At 41.8% G+C, this 17,768-nt stretch overlaps 1 protein-coding gene across 3 annotated transcripts in view; it reads right to left on the bottom strand.

Moving 5' to 3' along the window:
• The window catches only part of KLF6 (KLF transcription factor 6), a 67,014-nt gene extending 50,282 nt beyond the window's left edge, over window positions 1-16,732 (bottom strand). Inside the window, exons 1-4 of one of the 3 annotated variants that reach the window (XM_013949353.2) lie at window positions 16,262-16,732; window positions 12,830-13,403; window positions 11,000-11,123; window positions 7,769-10,562 (exon numbers count right to left, since the gene is read on the bottom strand). In XM_013949353.2, coding sequence (XP_013804807.1) covers window positions 10,511-10,562; window positions 11,000-11,123; window positions 12,830-13,403; window positions 16,262-16,363 — 852 coding nt within the window. In that variant the 5' untranslated portion in view covers window positions 16,364-16,732 and the 3' untranslated portion in view covers window positions 7,769-10,510. Of the gene's footprint in view, window positions 1-7,768; window positions 10,563-10,999; window positions 11,124-12,829; window positions 13,404-16,261 lie in introns of those variants that run through there. The other 2 variants (XM_013949354.2, XM_013949355.2) reach the window with 2 other exon arrangements.
• Between the last annotated feature and the right edge of the window lie 1,036 nt (window positions 16,733-17,768).

Below are 17,768 nucleotides of genomic sequence, written 5' to 3'. Positions count from 1 at the left end.
GCCTACACTTGTCTCAGTGTGACCAGCTCACTCCATTTTATAGTAGGACTTTGAGCACTGTTGTTATATTTTTTAGTTTCTTGGCTTTTATTGTAAAGCATATCATGAAAACATGTTCTGAATGCACCCTGCTGGATCCAAAAAACAGAATTCAAATTAAAAAAATCTAGTGTCATATTACCATTTATTTTACTTCTCAAACTTTTAAGTTAAACTTGTTCTTTTTATTTCTTTTCTTGAAACCTGGTTCCTAACTTCTGAGAGCCTGGATCTATGGTTGGTTAGCTATGTTCATCAACAACCTCAATATTGACATGACTAGCTTACTCATATTCCCACAATGCATTAAATTCAAAAGAACTCTTAAAGTCGGCTTTATTTTTTGCCTTTTTTTTTGCATCGGTCTTACTAAAACAGACTGTTTGATTTTGTTCTGTGTTTTCAGCTGGTTTCATCTTACACCCTACTTTAAGGCTGATATATTATCAGTCCTACAGATGACTTTTGAAGAGCACTGTTTTATTGGAACATAGAACATAAAAAAAAAATCCTAGACAAGAAAATCTGTCTCCATTTATGTGTGTGTGTGCATGTGTATATAAATTTTAATAAAAAATATGAAGATTCTTGGACTCCTTAGTTTCTGTCATGATCGCTTCTTTAATAACGTTTTCAAATCTAGAACTTAATTTTAGCCTTAAAATGTAGACTCATATCTACATGTCATGGATTGAATGTACACAGTTAAATATATGGGAAACTGCAGGGTACTGAGCAACTGCCTCTTCCTTTACTGTTAATACCTAGACAGGTGTTAAGGTGGGGGTCTCTCACCAAACACTGAAAAAGGCCAGTGCTTCAGTATTAAGGCTCAAGATTTTGACTCTTAGCACCTTTGCTCTGACTTGTGTTTTCAAATCCCCAATATCACAAAAAGCTACATCCTTCCAGACATTGCTTCTGTTTCCCATACTCAGGAACCTGATCCACCCTTGACTTCAACAATGCAGCCTCAGGGACATGCGAATTTCTCATTTGAAGCCTCTGCATCCTTTACCAATGTTGGTTTCAGTCCTCCACAGTGTTCAAAAGAAGTCTTGTATGGCTTTTTTTTTTCTCCCCCCCAAATCTCAGGGGACAGAAGGTGAGGGTCAGAAGACTGCATGGAGCTTATTTGAGAAACAAGGCTTAAAACTGCTTTGCATTAAACTATCTGTACACATGAATATTTGAACAGACTTTGGGTGCTACCCTTTGTGCCAAGAGAAGCCACATCCCCAAGCTCTTTATTCTTTTATTAATCTTTTCCTCTCTCTTGGCCAAACAGATCAGTCTTTTAAGACTTCAGCATTAACCCAAGATACTTAACATCTAATGAAGAAGATATTTTTTAATATTGAAATACACAGTTACATTTGTTTGGTGACTAGTAATTTTATATACCAATATTCAAACTGTAAGTGCATAATCTGTTTGGATAAATGAAAGAATACACAAACACTCATTAAAAAAAAAAAAGGTATCCATAATACGTAAGATAAATAATGTGCTGTCACAAAGCACAGGGACCTGTGTGTGCATAGATTCCAGCTGTGTAAGAGCTGAAAACCTTATTGCAAAGATCCCTTTTAGTCAGCTTCCTTGTTGTGTGTTTTACCTACAGGTATCCAGGCTGGATTTTTGCCCTACAAAGCATCTGTGGCTTGGAATTGGGGGATAAAAATTAGAAGAAGCTACGCAGGACATCACACGGGCTACAGAAATGCTGCATCCCTTTGTTTCCTTCTTGCACTTTCTTTCCTTGGTGGAATGGGGGCAGGACAGCAGCGTGCTTATAGTGGAAAGCACAGCATTATAGATTTCACCTGCAGTGCCTTTTATACAGATCCACTGTGGCATTCAATGCCTCTCTCTTCTGCTTGATTAAAGATAATAAGGGACAAGTCACTGACAACCATTTGAGGCAGGGTGGTTTCTGGAGATAACTGGGGGATGCATCTGTAACACTGTATTTATATTTAGGATTTGATTAGTTTTTGCTTTATAATTCTTGTTATATTTCTACTTTAGCTTATTGAACATTATAGCAACCTTCTCTCCAGTGACCAGTCTAATACCTCCAAAGCCCCACAAGGGGCTGTTGGGACACTGAAGACCATCAATCCTTATGAATAATGTATCTATTTCCTACTGAGGCTCAAATCCCATTACCACTATAACATTATTACATCTCTTATTTATCCTTTTCTATCTGTGGGATTAAAGATTAATTCTTAACAATTTTTTCAAATTAAGAAGAAATCTCAGTTGATCCAAAGCATTTCACATAAAATACACCAAACTTATTGCAGAAGAAGATGTTTAGAAATACAAAACAAAATCAAGAAATGATAAGAAATATCCTAATCTTGTTAGACAGGGATGGGTTTTACAAGGTCCCTCCTAAAAATGCTCACTGAAAAGCATTGAAGTCCAGTGGTCTGCACGGTGATTTCTCATCTCAGTGTCCGGGATGAGTCCATCTGCAACAGGCAGGTGTGATTGTATGGAATCATGGAAAAATATCAATAGTATTATCTGTTGGACCAGGAAAAGGGAAACCCCTGAGATTATCAGACCAGTTTGCAAAATTGCTTTCTTTATCTTTTGGTGCGGGTAATTCCAAATGTGCCTCAGCCTAATTCGGTAGAGTGTGGATGGAATCGCTTCTCCCAATAGAGTTTACCACAGTAAGACCTGAGTCTCATACAGATGTCTGACTACTAGTGTTAATACTTCTACTGCTGATGAATAATTAATTACAATGAGGATCTACTAAAATCCTGTTGCCCTCAATGTCCTCTTCATAGTTAGCAAAAACAAATAAAGGAAAATGCAGAAAACTGAGCAACTTGCCTAGTGAAGCTTGAAAATTAACAATAGTCTTTGACTATCTCTGTGTATTCAAAGATAAATCTTTTGTAATGAAATAGCATACAGTAGGGTGAAGTATATACAATTCAGAAAAATACAGCTTTGCATGTGTAACTAGATTTTTGATATGTTCAGTATCAAAAGGCAGCACATTGCGGAAAAAATATCTTACCGTACTATGCAGATCTGCTACCTTCCTGAATTATTACTGAAGTGTTTGTTATATTACAGAACTCAGTAAATACATCCTCTTCCCCAGACCAATTAGATAATTTGCTTTTGTCCAGAACTGGCCACATATTCTGCTTCTAAAATGCACAGAGGCAATAAAAAGAAGATGGAGGCTTAGCAAGTGAAGCACTGAGGGACTAATATTCAGCAATGCTAATTCCAGCTAAATTTATATTGTATTGAAAGAAACTGCTGTTAAAGAACAGCTTGGCTTGCATCAAGACATGTGGTTACCAGATTACTTTCTATCTCCGCTCAAAAACATTTAGAGAATTTCTCATTAAAATTATTTAAAGTGAAACTAGTCAAATAAATCTGCTTAAGCATGTTGTTGCATTGCCTCATTTGTGCTGAAAAAATGTTGCTTGTTTTTACCTTCTATTTTAACTGTACATATGAGGCTTTACTCGCCCATTAACAAAATACATCACCTCCCAATTGCTTTCTATACCTCCTTAAATGTTAAACATAAACACATATACCATCTGTTTCCTATCATGACACCAATCCAAAATGGCTGCGCTAGGCACCTCCGCACAATAGATCATCTTAAAACACCTTAGTGGTTTTACTTTATGGAGTTATTTTTCCTGTGACAAATTATAAACCTATATTTCAAGAACATGACCAGTCTGTAGCCTCAATTGGAAATTCGGAATAGCTTTTCTTTCTTTTAACGAAATGCGCTGGCTTGTATCTGATGCAGCACTTTTTTTAAAGCCATAGGCCACCTTTGTTGCTATGGTAGCCTACAAATCCAGTTAATTTCTTCAGTTAATAATTTCTCAGCTACTAATTTGTGAAACATTCAGATTGAAAACATTGCAGTTGAATATAATCACTGCTGTAAGTTACCAAATGATTGTGTAGCTGTTGTGTAACTGCAACGGCAGTGCAAATTGCAAAGTTTACATCAGTCTGCAATCAAAAATAAATTTCAGCAAAAAATCGCATTTCTGTTAAGAGAATCATTTCTGTAATGCTTGCACTAGTCAACTCCAGCTATCAAACGTTCATGGAAAAATGGACAAAATTTAGTCATAAATGTCATTGAATCAAAATTTGGTTCTGAATGGATTTCAAATGTACCTCCTCCCTAGGTCCAGCTCTATGAGAAAATGACTATGTCTGAAGCAAGTTGAATTCAGTGAGGAATTTCCCCTTGGCTTAAATGAGCTTTTGACCAAGGCCTCACAATATTAATGCTTGAACCTGAAAACCCTTATTTCCCAGGGTAGCTCCAATGGATCCTAGACTGATTAAACCTCTGTAGACCCATGTGTAAAGGCAATACTCCATCTGCTCATTCTTCCTTACATGTAAGAGCTCAAGTAGTTATGAGACAGTATTGCTACAGGTTTGATCAAAAATAAATGCCATATATCTAGGGACCATGAATAAGGGATGAAACAGCCAGTGTAAAGGGTAAAAGAGCTAAAGGGAAAAAAATAAAGATACTATTGCCTTGGATTGTATAATCTCAGCAGAGTTTCTTGTGATGTCAGAGGCTTTATTTCAGAAGTACCCTATTAATGCTTCTTGGCTACAGGACCCCAAGGAGATGAAGCAGCAGCAGGCAGACTTCTGTGGTGGTCCAGATTTCCTGGTACTGGTATCCTCTTGTCACCAGAAATAGCGAACTTCAGTACTGTCCCATTGCCTACTCTATAGCATGATGTTACCCGAGAAAGCAAAGCTTGAGGAAAAAGTATTGTAGAGATCTCCTTTCCAAACTGTTTTTTCTCCATGGAAGTCTTGAAGAGTGGAGTAATAAGGAGAGGACAAAGTTCCTCTTACACTTTTAAAATCAGAGGGGAAACCTTCTTTACCTGTTTCTTCCCTCCCCCCTTCCCCATGTCCTCCTGTGCAGTTAGAGCTCCCCTTACTGTTTAAGTCTACCTTAACTCCTCTTTCCAGACATGCCTAAGGAGACCTCCAAGGGATCCCAAGGGGTCCATCCATGGTCCCATGGACCTTACCTCTTATTAAAGAAGGTTGTCTGTTCCTTTTGTGTGACTTTATAAGATCACATACTCTGTTGATGCTGTGTAAATAAGATTCAGCTACTTTTTGAAACAATCACCACAGTGTTCTTCCCTCTGCTTGTTTGCAATTTTGCTGATGCTATTTGTGCGATTTACAGAGGTTGTTTTTATTCCTCAGAGCTTTCAATGCAATTAAAGAAAATAAAGAGCAAATGCTCAAGCAGTTTAGAGGAATAGGAGAGGTAAAAAACAGATGCAAAGGCAGTGGTACCATAAACGACCTCTAAAGAGAAAAGAATAAAATACAGTTTGTCTTCAACATGCTCTAACAAGCACAACAGTTCTAGATTTGGCTTGTCACAAATAATAATGTGGTTCAGAAGGGAGAGAGAAAGTAGTATTTAAATAATATGAACATCCAATTTAAGAAAACAGCGATCACTTATCCATTGTGAACTTCAAAGTCATCCTATACTTATAATAAATACACAGTTGTTGAAATAAGCTGGTATACTGTGATGTACCGTACTGGCACTGCCCATTTGTATACTAGGATTTTTCACACACAAGAGGAAAAAAACAGGTTCAGTTCCAGGATTTTAACTCTTTCATCTTGACCTTTGCGTGCACATATGTGTGCCTAAGTGCTAACCTTTGCAGTAAGAAGCTAACATGTTGGCTCACAGGCTTTGTCCTCATTTTTACCTCAGTTGAAGTTGCTGGAACTTGCTGAGGCTACTATCAAGGTCAGTGCTCTGTACAAGTCACCTGGCATTTTCACCCTCAAATTCACATCCCTTCCCATTTGCTCTGTGTTTCAAAATCTGGAATTAAGCAAGCCTGCAGATGTGCATGTTGAAATGCACCAACCCCGCAATGGCTATTGCTTTCTGCTTTGCCGTTTCCTTCTTGCCTAATAGTTCTGCACTCCCTAGCCTTTTTGCTTGAACACTACTTTTTTCAGTACAATCTCTCTGAAAAAGGGGATGGGATCTCAATAACTGCCTTAATAATGCAGTTATCAGGCCATATTTAAAAGATACAGTAAGACACTGCCCTAGAAGACACACACCCGATAAACAAAAATTTGCCAATCCTTGCTCTGTATTACTCACCCACTGAACATTTTGGGTGGAGAACCTCCAGGGTCAAGCTCAGTTCTTTAAAAATGTTTCTGCTGTGTATACAGACAAGAAGGCAGTGTCACAACCCTAAGCATTTGGTAGCCTTTATTATTTCTATTACAACTGCAGCTAAGTTTCCCATCTGCCACCTAGGTTTCACTGTGTGTGGCATGGTACAAGTGATTAGAGGCACTCACAGATGTGATTAAGTTTACCTAAGGTACAAAATAGGAGAAAGAAAGCTATTAAAACAAAAACAAAAACCTCCCTAAGCAAGACAGTTTAAATAACATTGATGATACTAGAAATCGGAGGCAGAGCAAGAACCAAACTACTACTTCAAGGTGTTGAGAAGTATAAGGTGAAATTTATACAGACTACACGAAGGTGAAGAAATGAGGGGTTTTTTTTGTTCAAAACAATCAGAAATGCAGTGGTGAAATGTATTATTCCACTCTCACTGCAGATCAAGAATTTGCTTAAACTACCATTCCTTCACTGCCTTCGCAAAGGCATTTTGGAGCACCTCACAGGTTTTTCAGGTCTGCTTACTAGCCCATCGCAGGGCTAGCTGAGGCAGACAGCAAGGGGCTCTCCTTCACACCGCTTCCACCTCAGTTTGGACTTATTTATTGTGTTCTTTTCTGTACCCTTTTTAGACAATTTCTAATCTAAACCCAAGCAACATTCAAATATTGTGAACTCCATTCACATGTTCAAAGCGCATAATTTTCTGATTTTTTGTCAATGGTTTTATGCTGTGTTTAAGAGATTTTTAAAACAAGCATGGGGGGCAGCAGAAGCCACAAGGCAACATTAAACAAGTTATGCATGGGTCCAAAGGCAGTCTACCTGCCAGGCATGCTTTAAAGAGCCATTTCTCTGCTAAAATGCTGTCCATGCAGATGCTCCCATTTGGCTGGTTGAAGGTCACCAACATGCAGGTCAGGTCAGCCTGGCAGCAGACCCAAATCTGTGCATCTGGGCCAGGAAAATTTCACGCGGTTCCTCCTCTGCGTTCCTACCCACAATTGTCCCTTCAAGATTTTTGGGCTCGCCTCCCCAGCACCAAGGCAGTTCAAAGGCCTGCACCTTCGCTGAACTCAACCTGGGTATGTGCTCCTAGCCCAGTTGCCTCCTTTCTGCTTTTTCCTTCACTGCAAATGCCCACTGAATCTCATTTCACCCATGCAGAACTTGTCCTGCGTGTAGTCACCTCTCCAGAACAAACAATTTGAAAGAAAGGTGTGGTCTTGCAATAACCATTCTGTTAACTATTCATTCCATTGAAGCAAAAGACGAATCAACAACAGCTTTTCAGACATGGAAGAATTTTATCTTGCTATTGCCAATATTATTTTCTCAAAGGGGCTTATCTTCCACGAAACATGTTCCAAAGATATTTGGACCCATGATCAGATGACTCAAGATGAAGTGTCAACATAGTAGTTGACATTGTTTTGTGTGTATGCCTTCAGAGAGGAGAAAGAGAAAACCAGACACGTGATGCTGATAAGAATTTCTTTTTATGTTATTCCAATAAAAAATACATTCATACAGAAATATAACAATCTTGCAAAAAACAATTTCAAATAAAATCTTGTAAAACAAAATTTTTACAAAAATCTTACAAAGAGATTCTTTAGATAACAGGGTGCTTCAAAAACAAAAAAAGAAATTTCACTAATAGAAACTTTTTCTTCTTAAATTTCAAGCAAAAATGTTTTATTTTTTATTTTTCAGCTTGATTGAGGCTCAGTTATCACCTGAACAAAATGTACTTGCTTATTAAGAAAATTACAGGCATTTGACATATGGCACACAGCCCCACCCCATCCACACAAGTCTGATGGTATTTCACAATTGAGACAAGCCAGTGCAAGTTTAATGTTTTTTGTTTGGGGTTTTTTTTGCTTTTGTTTACTTTCTTGTTTATCAGAATTATGGCTAAGCCAAAGACATTGCAAACGAGTTAAAAACAAAACAAAATCCAACCCTAAAACCATTTTCTGGGATTTTTTTTGTTTGTTTTTGGAAAAAAAGTGCATTTTTAGGCATCTTAAAACAAAAAATGAAATGAGAATGATTTAAGCCTGTGTATTCCTTACAACCAGATGACTTGCATATACTTTTTTTTTAAACCACTTATCTACATACATTTCCAGGAAGATATATCAAAATATTAGCATTGTAAGCAAGACCAATAATAAATAGAAAAAGAAACGAATCACGTGTTTCATTGCATCAACTGTAGTGAGCTGGTTTAAAAAAAAAATACTGCTTTTGGACAGACTATTTCTACCCTAGGAAAAACAGTCTTTATTTGAGCTGAACTATGTAAAATTAGAGCTCAACCACCACAACAACTAGCTCACTTACAGGTCCTCCAATAAGCTGGAAGGCCAAAATCTGAGTGCAGTTCATCTGCACACAGCTAATATTCTTTTAGCATGCCAATATTCAGTTCATACCATTCTTAAATGGCCACAGATACGCTATTCCAGACAACCTAATAACTACAAACACAGTCAGCAGTCTGAGAAGGACTGAATGCCAACAGAGCCTTTAGCATACCATTAAGCTAAAGGTAAAGCCTCTAAAAATGCTAGATTTTAATAACTGTATCTTTCATTTCTTTGTCTCCTTAATGACCATATTGGGGGGTGGGGAAATCTTCACGGGCTGTGGCATTTTCTAGCTATGTGTTCTAATTTTTTTCCTTTTAAAAAAAATATTTATATATTATCTATATATATACACATACACAGACTGTACACACAAATATACATACACAATTATTTTTCTGCCGACTTTTAAAAAAAAAGTAATATAGTTTCTTTCTGTAAGACCAACAGATAGCTAGATATATAGATGTGAAACTTGTGCCTTTTAAGCAAATATATCTTTTTAATACTTCTGTATTTTAATATGTATGAAAACTTGACATATTAAGTACAGTTGGGGTGTGTATATACACAGTTGTTGTGCAAGGTCAATATGAAAAAAGTCTCAAGGTGGCAGAACTGGTCAGGTATTCAACTGGCGTATGCATTATACTGTAACACAGTCAAATTGTCTAAGTTAAACAAATACTGTACTGACATGAACGACTTTTCTCTATATTTGTCTTTGTGAAGGAGGACCCTGGAAGTAACCTTTTTTTCCCCTCATATTATACATTTGATACAGTACAATGCCAGGTGAAAAGAGAGCCTTAATAAAGCATGCATCACCCATACCCCTGTATAAGACCCCCTACAAGAGAAGGTCACTTGCATAAGGCACCATTATTAAGGTCAACAGTGCATTAACAGCTAGAAAACCAGAAGTTAGTCCTCAAGGCATAAATAAGAGAAAAATTAGCTGCATGAGAAAAATCAGTTTCTAACCAATAGTGGTTTTATCCACCCAACAGAAAAAATTATTCATGTTCCATACATTATGTAACATTAGACCAATTGTATTTTAGCTGCTCTTAACTGGAATCAAAACTGCAGTCCTGATTAAAGAATGGAAAAGCATATAGTTCCCCGGAACCATGCAATAACCTTTGTATTATAATGAAAAGTTATAGTTGTGTTACATTTGTAAATACACAGCTTATACAATGGATTACAAATGAGCTCTGTAGCAAGTAAAACAAGCTACTTGACACATTGCACGTTTAATAGCTGCACCAGACACCTAAAGCTCCTCTCACACAGGAACGGGGAGGTCCCCCGACTCCATCCTGGCATCCTGACTCTTTTTTTGTTCCCCCCTTCCCCTCTCCATTTTCCCTTGAAAAAGGTGCAGACACCCCTCCCCCCACCCCTTGGAAATGATTGGTGGTCGTCCCATCTCACGAGATATTCCTTACATACAAGACATTCAGACTTTTTTTTTTCTCTTACAGTTATAAAACAACCACAAGAAAAAAATGTGCCCCAGCATACAGTCATCAATAGATCCTCATAACATACAGTCGCCCAATCATTAACATTCTCAGTGCACATGCTCACGGCAAAGGCTTAGGAGCCACTCAGAAGGTTAGATACCAGTGTATGAGTCCAGGAAACCCCAAACATCACGCACCGCGGTTGCTATGCCGTTTCTTACATGACTTATTAGCCCTCAAAAGACCTTCAAGGAAGAGAGGTCCTGGAGGCAACTGGGTAGGGTGCAAAATGGCATGCTTTGGCTGGAACACGCATCCCTCTGCTCAAGGCTGTTCCACCTTGACGCCTCTTAGCCCACAGGAGTCACCTCTTGACCCATTCAGAGGTGTCTCTTCATGTGAAGGGCCAGGTGGTCAGACCTGGAAAAACACCTGCGGAGGAAGGAGCGTGGGATGGCACGTTAGTCCCCGGTGGCTGGCGCACAGAGCTAGACATACACAGGAGACGCGTGCCCTGTCTCTCCGCTATTCCCAAACAAAGCTGACGGAGGAGGAGGCATGTGGCAGTCCCTGGGTACACAGTCACACACGAGGTGCCACCGTGTACCCAGGCGATCTGCCGCGAGGTGCGAACGCTAGGGGTTTCTCCAAACTGATCTGCAGCATCAGACTACAAACCTCCCTCCAGGTGATTAATAAAACAGATTCCTTTTTTAAGTGTGAAAATACAATAATCCATTAGAAGTACTAGACATAGTTGTCTCCTGAAGCAATTCCTTCACAAGTGAACCTTGTGAAAGGTAGCCTACACTCACTTTCCAACAAGCATTAAAAATAACTATTTAAAAAGGTGCATTTTAGTCACATACCTGTCACAGTGACTACATTTAAAAGGCTTGGCACCAGTGTGCTTTCTGAAGTGTCTGGTTAATTCATCACTTCTTGCGAAACGCCACTCACACCCTTCCCATGAACATCTGTAAGGCTTTTCCCCTACAAAGAAAGCAGAGTATAGGTTAGCCATGACTTCTGTCGAAGATAGGAGCTATCCCATTCATTCCTATGCAGACCTCCTCCACACCGCAAAGAGAGACAGTTTTAGTTTATATTTCTAATGCTTCAAAACACATATGGAAAGAAGGCTGGAAAATTCATCCACAGGATTCCTACTTAACTATTTTACTGCAACAGAACATCATATAATCCCATTCTTCTTAAAAAAAGCTATTACGCAGGCTCACAGGAAACAAAGAAATCCATCCTTCTACCACTCCTGTTCATCTCTAATGGCACCTTTACTCCCAAAGAGGTATCATTCACCTCATAAAGGTGATTAAAGACAGCAGAGCTAGGTTCCAAAATGCAATTAGGCTGCTGGATTGCATCAAAGTCCTCTGTCACTCAGCTCATCTGTGTAACATGCAGCCTTCTTTCTGCTGAGCCACATATTCTTGGAAAAAGCCTGCACACCACTTTGAACGCTGCTATTTCAGCATTCAAGAAATACCACTTCCATTCACAGGAACATTCTCAGGCACGGAGCACCGGGGCAACAGTTCTGCAATACTTCTGAGGCTGGCAGCTATTTATGTCTGCTCAGCCACCAAAATTTCAGTGGAAGTTGTTCTTTCCTCTTGAAATAATCTCGTTTTATTCGACTTCCACATGACAATGGGAACATCAGAGCTTGCTCAGACTTCCCATAAAAATGCTGAGCTCATGAGTCAAAATAGGATCTTTTCTTTGAATTCCCTCTTTCTACACTTGGGGAGGAAAAAAACCCAAATGCATAGGTCCTTGGATTGGCACACCAAGAACGACAATCTAATTCCTCATGTTAAGCTATGGCTATTGAGCCAGTGAGTTGCTCTACATATCTAACTGCAGTCATAGAGAGATGTAGAATATTAATGCTCACAAAAGCAAATCAGCCAGCTACTTCAACCATAAAATATTTATAGAAGCCCTGAAGTGTCTACCTTCCTCGCTTTCTGTCCCAATAACATACAGGATTGTTACTTTAAATCCAGGTTCCATAACAATAAAATGCCGTTGCTCAGTATTTTAGGAAGAAATTAAATAGTAAATAGTACATTTGCAGGTCCAATTAGGCTGATTAGTTACAAGGACTGGAACACACTGTGGCTTTCCAAGACTTTTGCTGATATTACAGCACATAAAACTGTTCAGTGACTTACAACTGTAGCTACACTTAATATAGCCAAGGCCTTGGGATGTTTGATTTAATAGACCTGATACAGAATGAACTGTGAAGACATGTTCTTATGCTATTTAGCTGTCTGCCCAGTTTTTTGATATGAAGTTCCTTTTTGATAAGAAAGTCTCAGTTTGGTTTTACTTTTGAAATAAATGTCAACAGGGGTCTAGTGTCTATTTTGGCTAGCAAATTTTCCTGAAGACTATATACTGCTGCAGCTTCCCGACTGTAGTCTGCTTAAATGAACGGTTCCTACTTGCTATGACAGAGGACTCATCTACAGCCAACTGTCTTGGCTTCAGCTGGCTTACGGAGAGAATGAGGAAGTGATGTCGTCCATGCTGGTAAGCCTGTAGTTCTCTTACATCATCTCTCCAAACCTGGGCTCCCACCCAGTGATTGGGTAACGCTGTGACAACACTACTGTCAGGGGTATTCCCTACAGTACTTGCCAACTCTTAATAAGCATATGGTTACTAACCTGTATGAGTGCGCTGATGTGCTTTCAGATGTGAACTTTTGGTGTAAACTTTCCTGCAACCATTAAAATGACACCTGTGAACGCGCCTTCTGCCATCTGGTGAGGTGTCACCATTGACGGGGGTACCTTTTTCTGCAGTCTTTCCAGCGGTACCGGTACGTATTTTCCCCGGTGAATGCAACTCACCCGGCGTACAATTCCATAGCTGAGAAGAAGGTTCCTTGCTCAGTTCAGGAGATGAAGGGGGAGTAGAAGTGACAGATGAACTCAAGTTTCCTGAACTGGCTAAAACATCGCTGATAGGGTCAGAGGTAAACTTCGTAGTAGGGGACAGTTCCTCAGAGCTGTCCGAAGATTCGCTGCTCACATCAGAATTTAAACTGTTGGTCTCTAAGTTCTGACTAGGAGGATTGTCCTCTTTTGGGACACACGTGTTCTTCAGTTCAGATTCCTCCTTTTTCTCACGCGCCAGAATAATTTTGGTCCAGAGATCCTCTTGGCTATCAAATTTGATTTCAGATGCAGATACGTAGCAGGGTTCACTTTGAAGATACCGTTCCAGCTCTAAGCATGTCTGGGTAAAAGAGAAGGAAGAAGAAAGAAAAGAAGTTACGAGCTTGCTTAGAAATAAAACCAATTGTATTTTACTCTTCAAAAAGCATGCAGGAATGTAGTACGTTTGATTTGGGGTTTCCATGCTCAAAACAAATTAAAGACTCCTCCAGCCATAACTAGGTGACTGCTACAATGAAAAGAAATCAGTTTTTGAGACCTGGGCAGGAGTTCAAACACACAGCTGAAGGTGCAAGTCAGCTTTGGTTTTCAAAATAGCGTTCTAATGAGTCAGTCAAATTACAATCGTTCTCATCATAAAATCTGTATCTTTAGCAGGCTCATGTGGAAAAGCACCACAAAGAACCACAACAAATAATTACACTTTGGTCTGCCTCCTTGTCTAATTCAAGTTGTTTTCTCTCCCTCCCTCACACAAACATGAGGCTGAAAGGACCCAACTGAACACAATGTGCTCTGACCCGCAGCTAAAACCCCAACGCTGTGTCAGAAAACAAAGGCACATTTTAGTAGGGCTGCAGAGCTGATGGTCTGGTCCGCGTTCAGGGGACATCAATGGAGCAGCAGATAACCACCCATTTCCTGTGCAAGAGAACGCACCACACTCGACTTTCAAAGAATGTCACTTCCACGCGTATGGACATGCATGCCACGTAACTTTAACTGCTCCTGTGCATGTTTCGGAGCAACGCGGGGCACTTCAACCACAGGAGAGAGGGGAGGAAAAAGTTCCAGAATTGAAATGTCCTATTCGATAGGATGTAAAACGGGAAATTACTCTGAGGTCCTGCTGGGAGTCCCACAATGAACAAGAACTTTATCTACTGGCCAAGAGTGCAACTGTATGAGTCATCTCTCTGTTTCTTTCACGCAATGCCAAAGGAGACTTCCTTTTAAAATCCTGACCATCTGCCAAGAAAGTACTCTGTTCAAATATACATGCAACAGTACATGGACAACTTCCCTCCTGCCCCGCATTCCCTTCTACCCCATGAAACGAAACAAAACAAAAAACAAAACCACTTTAAATGGCTGGAGCTGCAGTTTTCAATTTCGGTATATATTCTTTCTAGCCATTTTCAGAGGAATACAAAAAAGGGGTAAGAACTGTTATGGCAACAGGGCGATGTTTTGGGATTATTCTTTTCCACTATAGGAAACAATCCGTACGGGAACGTTACACAGAAGATGGACACACCAAGTTTCCATATCAAACTCTACTTATTTTAGCCAGATCATCTCTTCCAATCCCGGTAGCAAAACCTGATCCCAAATGCCATGCATTCCCCTCAGAGCCCCTTCCCATCGGTCCAAGGGGAGTGCTGCCGGAGTATAAGCGTCCCTTCTCCCCCAGCACCACTCAACTAAACTGGGTCACATATTCTGATCAGGCTGGGAGCTTGGGGAAAAATGAAAGGAAAAAAGAAAAAAACAACGGAAAAAACAACCCCACCGCCACACACACTCAATATTTCTATATTTCCCTATGTTTAGGTAACTGGTTCGCATTAGAGAAAGGTTTTGATGGAGACGACACAATAGTGTATTGATTTGCCAAGAAAACGGGAAAAAAGCATTTATTAAGATCTTGTTAAACTTTAATATTCCCGACTAATTTAAATTCTTCATTAGATAGATTAGTAATGGGGACCAGAATGAAGCTCTCTGAGAGTTTAAATGCCTCTGAAGGCTACTGGGAACCAGGGCTGGCCCTTTGCCAAAAACCCAAATGCCTGAAGGAAACTACTTAGCTCAATTTCAATCACGTACTATGGAGCTGCCTCTTTGAAAGGGGAAGGGGGGAGAGAAAAAAAAAAAGACTTTGCATACAATTAGTAGGCATGTGAAGGTTGTAACACTTTGCATTTCAACCTTCTCGAAAGGCTGCTCGTCCTTCTTAAAAGCAAGCAGGTATTTGATCTGGTAACTCTGCCGAAGAGCAAACAGCTCGGCAGGGGGGTGAGCCAGCAGCCCCATCCCCTCCAGCGCAAAGCACAGATAACGCAGAAATGTCAGCGGCGATCTCGTCTCCAGCAATCCAGTTGCTTGGGCCAAATAATAATAATAAAATAATAATAATAATTTTTAAAAAAGCCAAGAAAATATGTCCATGAAAGGGCAGGAGCCTCCGCTCTTCCTCCTTGCAGACCCAGGCAATTAGCACGGGGATCGCTGTCATATGACTGACAACTCGCGGACCGTGCAAGCCCGCGCCGGACAGCGCCCGCGGAGCCCCGCGCCGGCACCGCGCTCCGGCACAGGAGCCCCCGGAGCCGGCTTTGTTTGTTTTTTTGTTTTGTTTTAATTTAATTTTTATTTTTTTCCATCATCGCCAGGGGACAATAAATAAATAAATAAATAAATTGCAAGGGAGGGAGAGGGGGGGAGAACCAGCCCTTGGCAGGCGCGGGGGAGTTGGGTGACAAGAGCCAGCTGCGGAGCCGGGACCTGGCACCGGCGCAAAAGTTTCGCGGAGCGCAGCGCGGGCGCGCAGCGGTGCTGCGCGGGCCCGAGCCGGGCTGCGCTGCGCGGGGCCGCTGCGGAGGAGCGCGAGGCGCCGCGCTGCTCGCGCGCCTGACAGCCGCTTTCGGGCAGGGGGACGCAGCACGGAGAAGCGGGGATGCGCAGATAATTTAAATCCCCCTCGGAGCTCTTTCCAAAAAAAAAAGGAAAAAAGAAAAAAGAAAAAGCCAGCTATGTTAAAAGCAAGACACTTGCTTCAAAACATTTCTAAACGTTTGTGCTCAATGATCCCCAAATTCGCTGCTGACAATTGTTTTTTGTTTTTTGTTTTTTTAAATCCGCTCATACGGCTTAAAAACCGACAACAACAACAACAACATCGACATCCTCATTTACCTGTTGCCAATACTCCTCCAGGGACGGCAAGGCTGAGAAGTAACCCGTGTCGTGCACAATCTGGAGTTCCTGGAAGATGCTGCACATTGGGAGAACATCCATGTCTCAAGTTGCAACAACAAAGTCAGTGCTGGTTACAAAAATACAGATGCCTCCTTTATGTGCAGGGGTGAGGGGTGTGTGCGGGGGGGATGTCAAACCTCTTGTCTCAGTTTCCAAGCCCCCCCCTTTTCTCCAGAGAAGAAGAAGAAGAAAAAATTGTATATATAGATATATATTAATTCCTTTAGGAGCTTAAGGAGGAAAAAAGACCCGAAGTTTCATGCAAAGTTTAATTGCACAGCAATGTAGGACGTCTCCAAAGGCTGCCGCTGCGGCTCTCCCCTCCCGCGGCTGGCGGAGGACACTTGCGCAGGAGCGTACACAATATTTGCAAACACGGCGCTGACTGCAAATGTAACCCCCTGCAAAACTTCCCTATTCAAAGCTCTGCCCGGCCGCAGCCGCCGCCGCCCCCGCCTCGCGCGCCCTCCCCCCGCCCCGCGTGATCCCATTACGCCGCCGGGCGGCGCGGCCCAATCTCCGCCGCACGCTCCTTACCCCGCGTGCCAATGATGTCAGAGCTGCCCAATCGCCGGGCGGCAGGCATCGCGGCTCCTCCTGGCGTGACCGAGCCTTTCCGTGACGGCTCCCGCCATTGGTCCGATTCGAAATTCGCCCCGTCCTGATTGGCGAGCTCCGCGGCAGGCTATTTTTAGCAGGGTATATAATGCGGGGAGCTGCTGCTTTTTTGGAAGGGGAGGTGTGCGTTCGGCGGGCTCCGCGAGCTGCGTGGGGGAGGGGCGGGCGCTGAGGGCGCTGCGGAGCCGCCGGCGGGCGCTGAGGGCGCTGCGGAGCCGCCGGCGCGAGGGGGAGGCTCCGTGCGGCCGCGGGAGCAGCCTTCCCCGCGGCGCGCTGCCGGCCGCGGGCGGTTGCCGCGGCGCCCGGGCTCCCGGGGCCGCCCGGCGGCGCCGGCTGTGCCCGTGGCACCAGCAGCCGCGCAAGGCTCAGGAGGCAGAAGCCGAGTGCCGTGTGCGCAGTCTGTTTCTTAGCTGCCGGGTCTCGTGGGTCAGGCTTTCCCTGGGAACAGGAAGGCTGGAAACTTTTTTTTTTTTTCCTTTCCTCCCCTTTCTTTTCTACAAGTGAAAGTTAATATCTGTGTGTCACTTGACCTGCGGACAGCTACCAGGGGTGGTGTGCTCCTGGCCTGCACCGAAGGGCAATGTGCTTCCAGAAAAAGTTCAGTCTTTAGTGCACGCTTCCATCAAAGTGCTCATATTTGTGTACTGGTGTCAGAGCACTGGTGTTCTTAAGACTAGCTCTTACTCCTGTCAGTTACAGATGTCTTAATATAACTTTAAAAATTGTGGTTATTAGCCTTCCAAAGGAGTGTCCAGCACATGGGGCAAATGCATCTAATGTGTTTCTGTTATTAAAGGACTTCTAATTTTCCACTAATGTGCTTACT

Source organism: Apteryx mantelli, chromosome 2, assembly GCF_036417845.1.
Source record: "Apteryx mantelli isolate bAptMan1 chromosome 2, bAptMan1.hap1, whole genome shotgun sequence".
In the NCBI taxonomy this organism is placed as follows: domain Eukaryota; kingdom Metazoa; phylum Chordata; class Aves; order Apterygiformes; family Apterygidae; genus Apteryx; species Apteryx mantelli.
The sequence above is the reverse complement of the archived record's forward strand: the minus strand, read 5'-3'. Positions and strand labels throughout refer to the sequence as shown.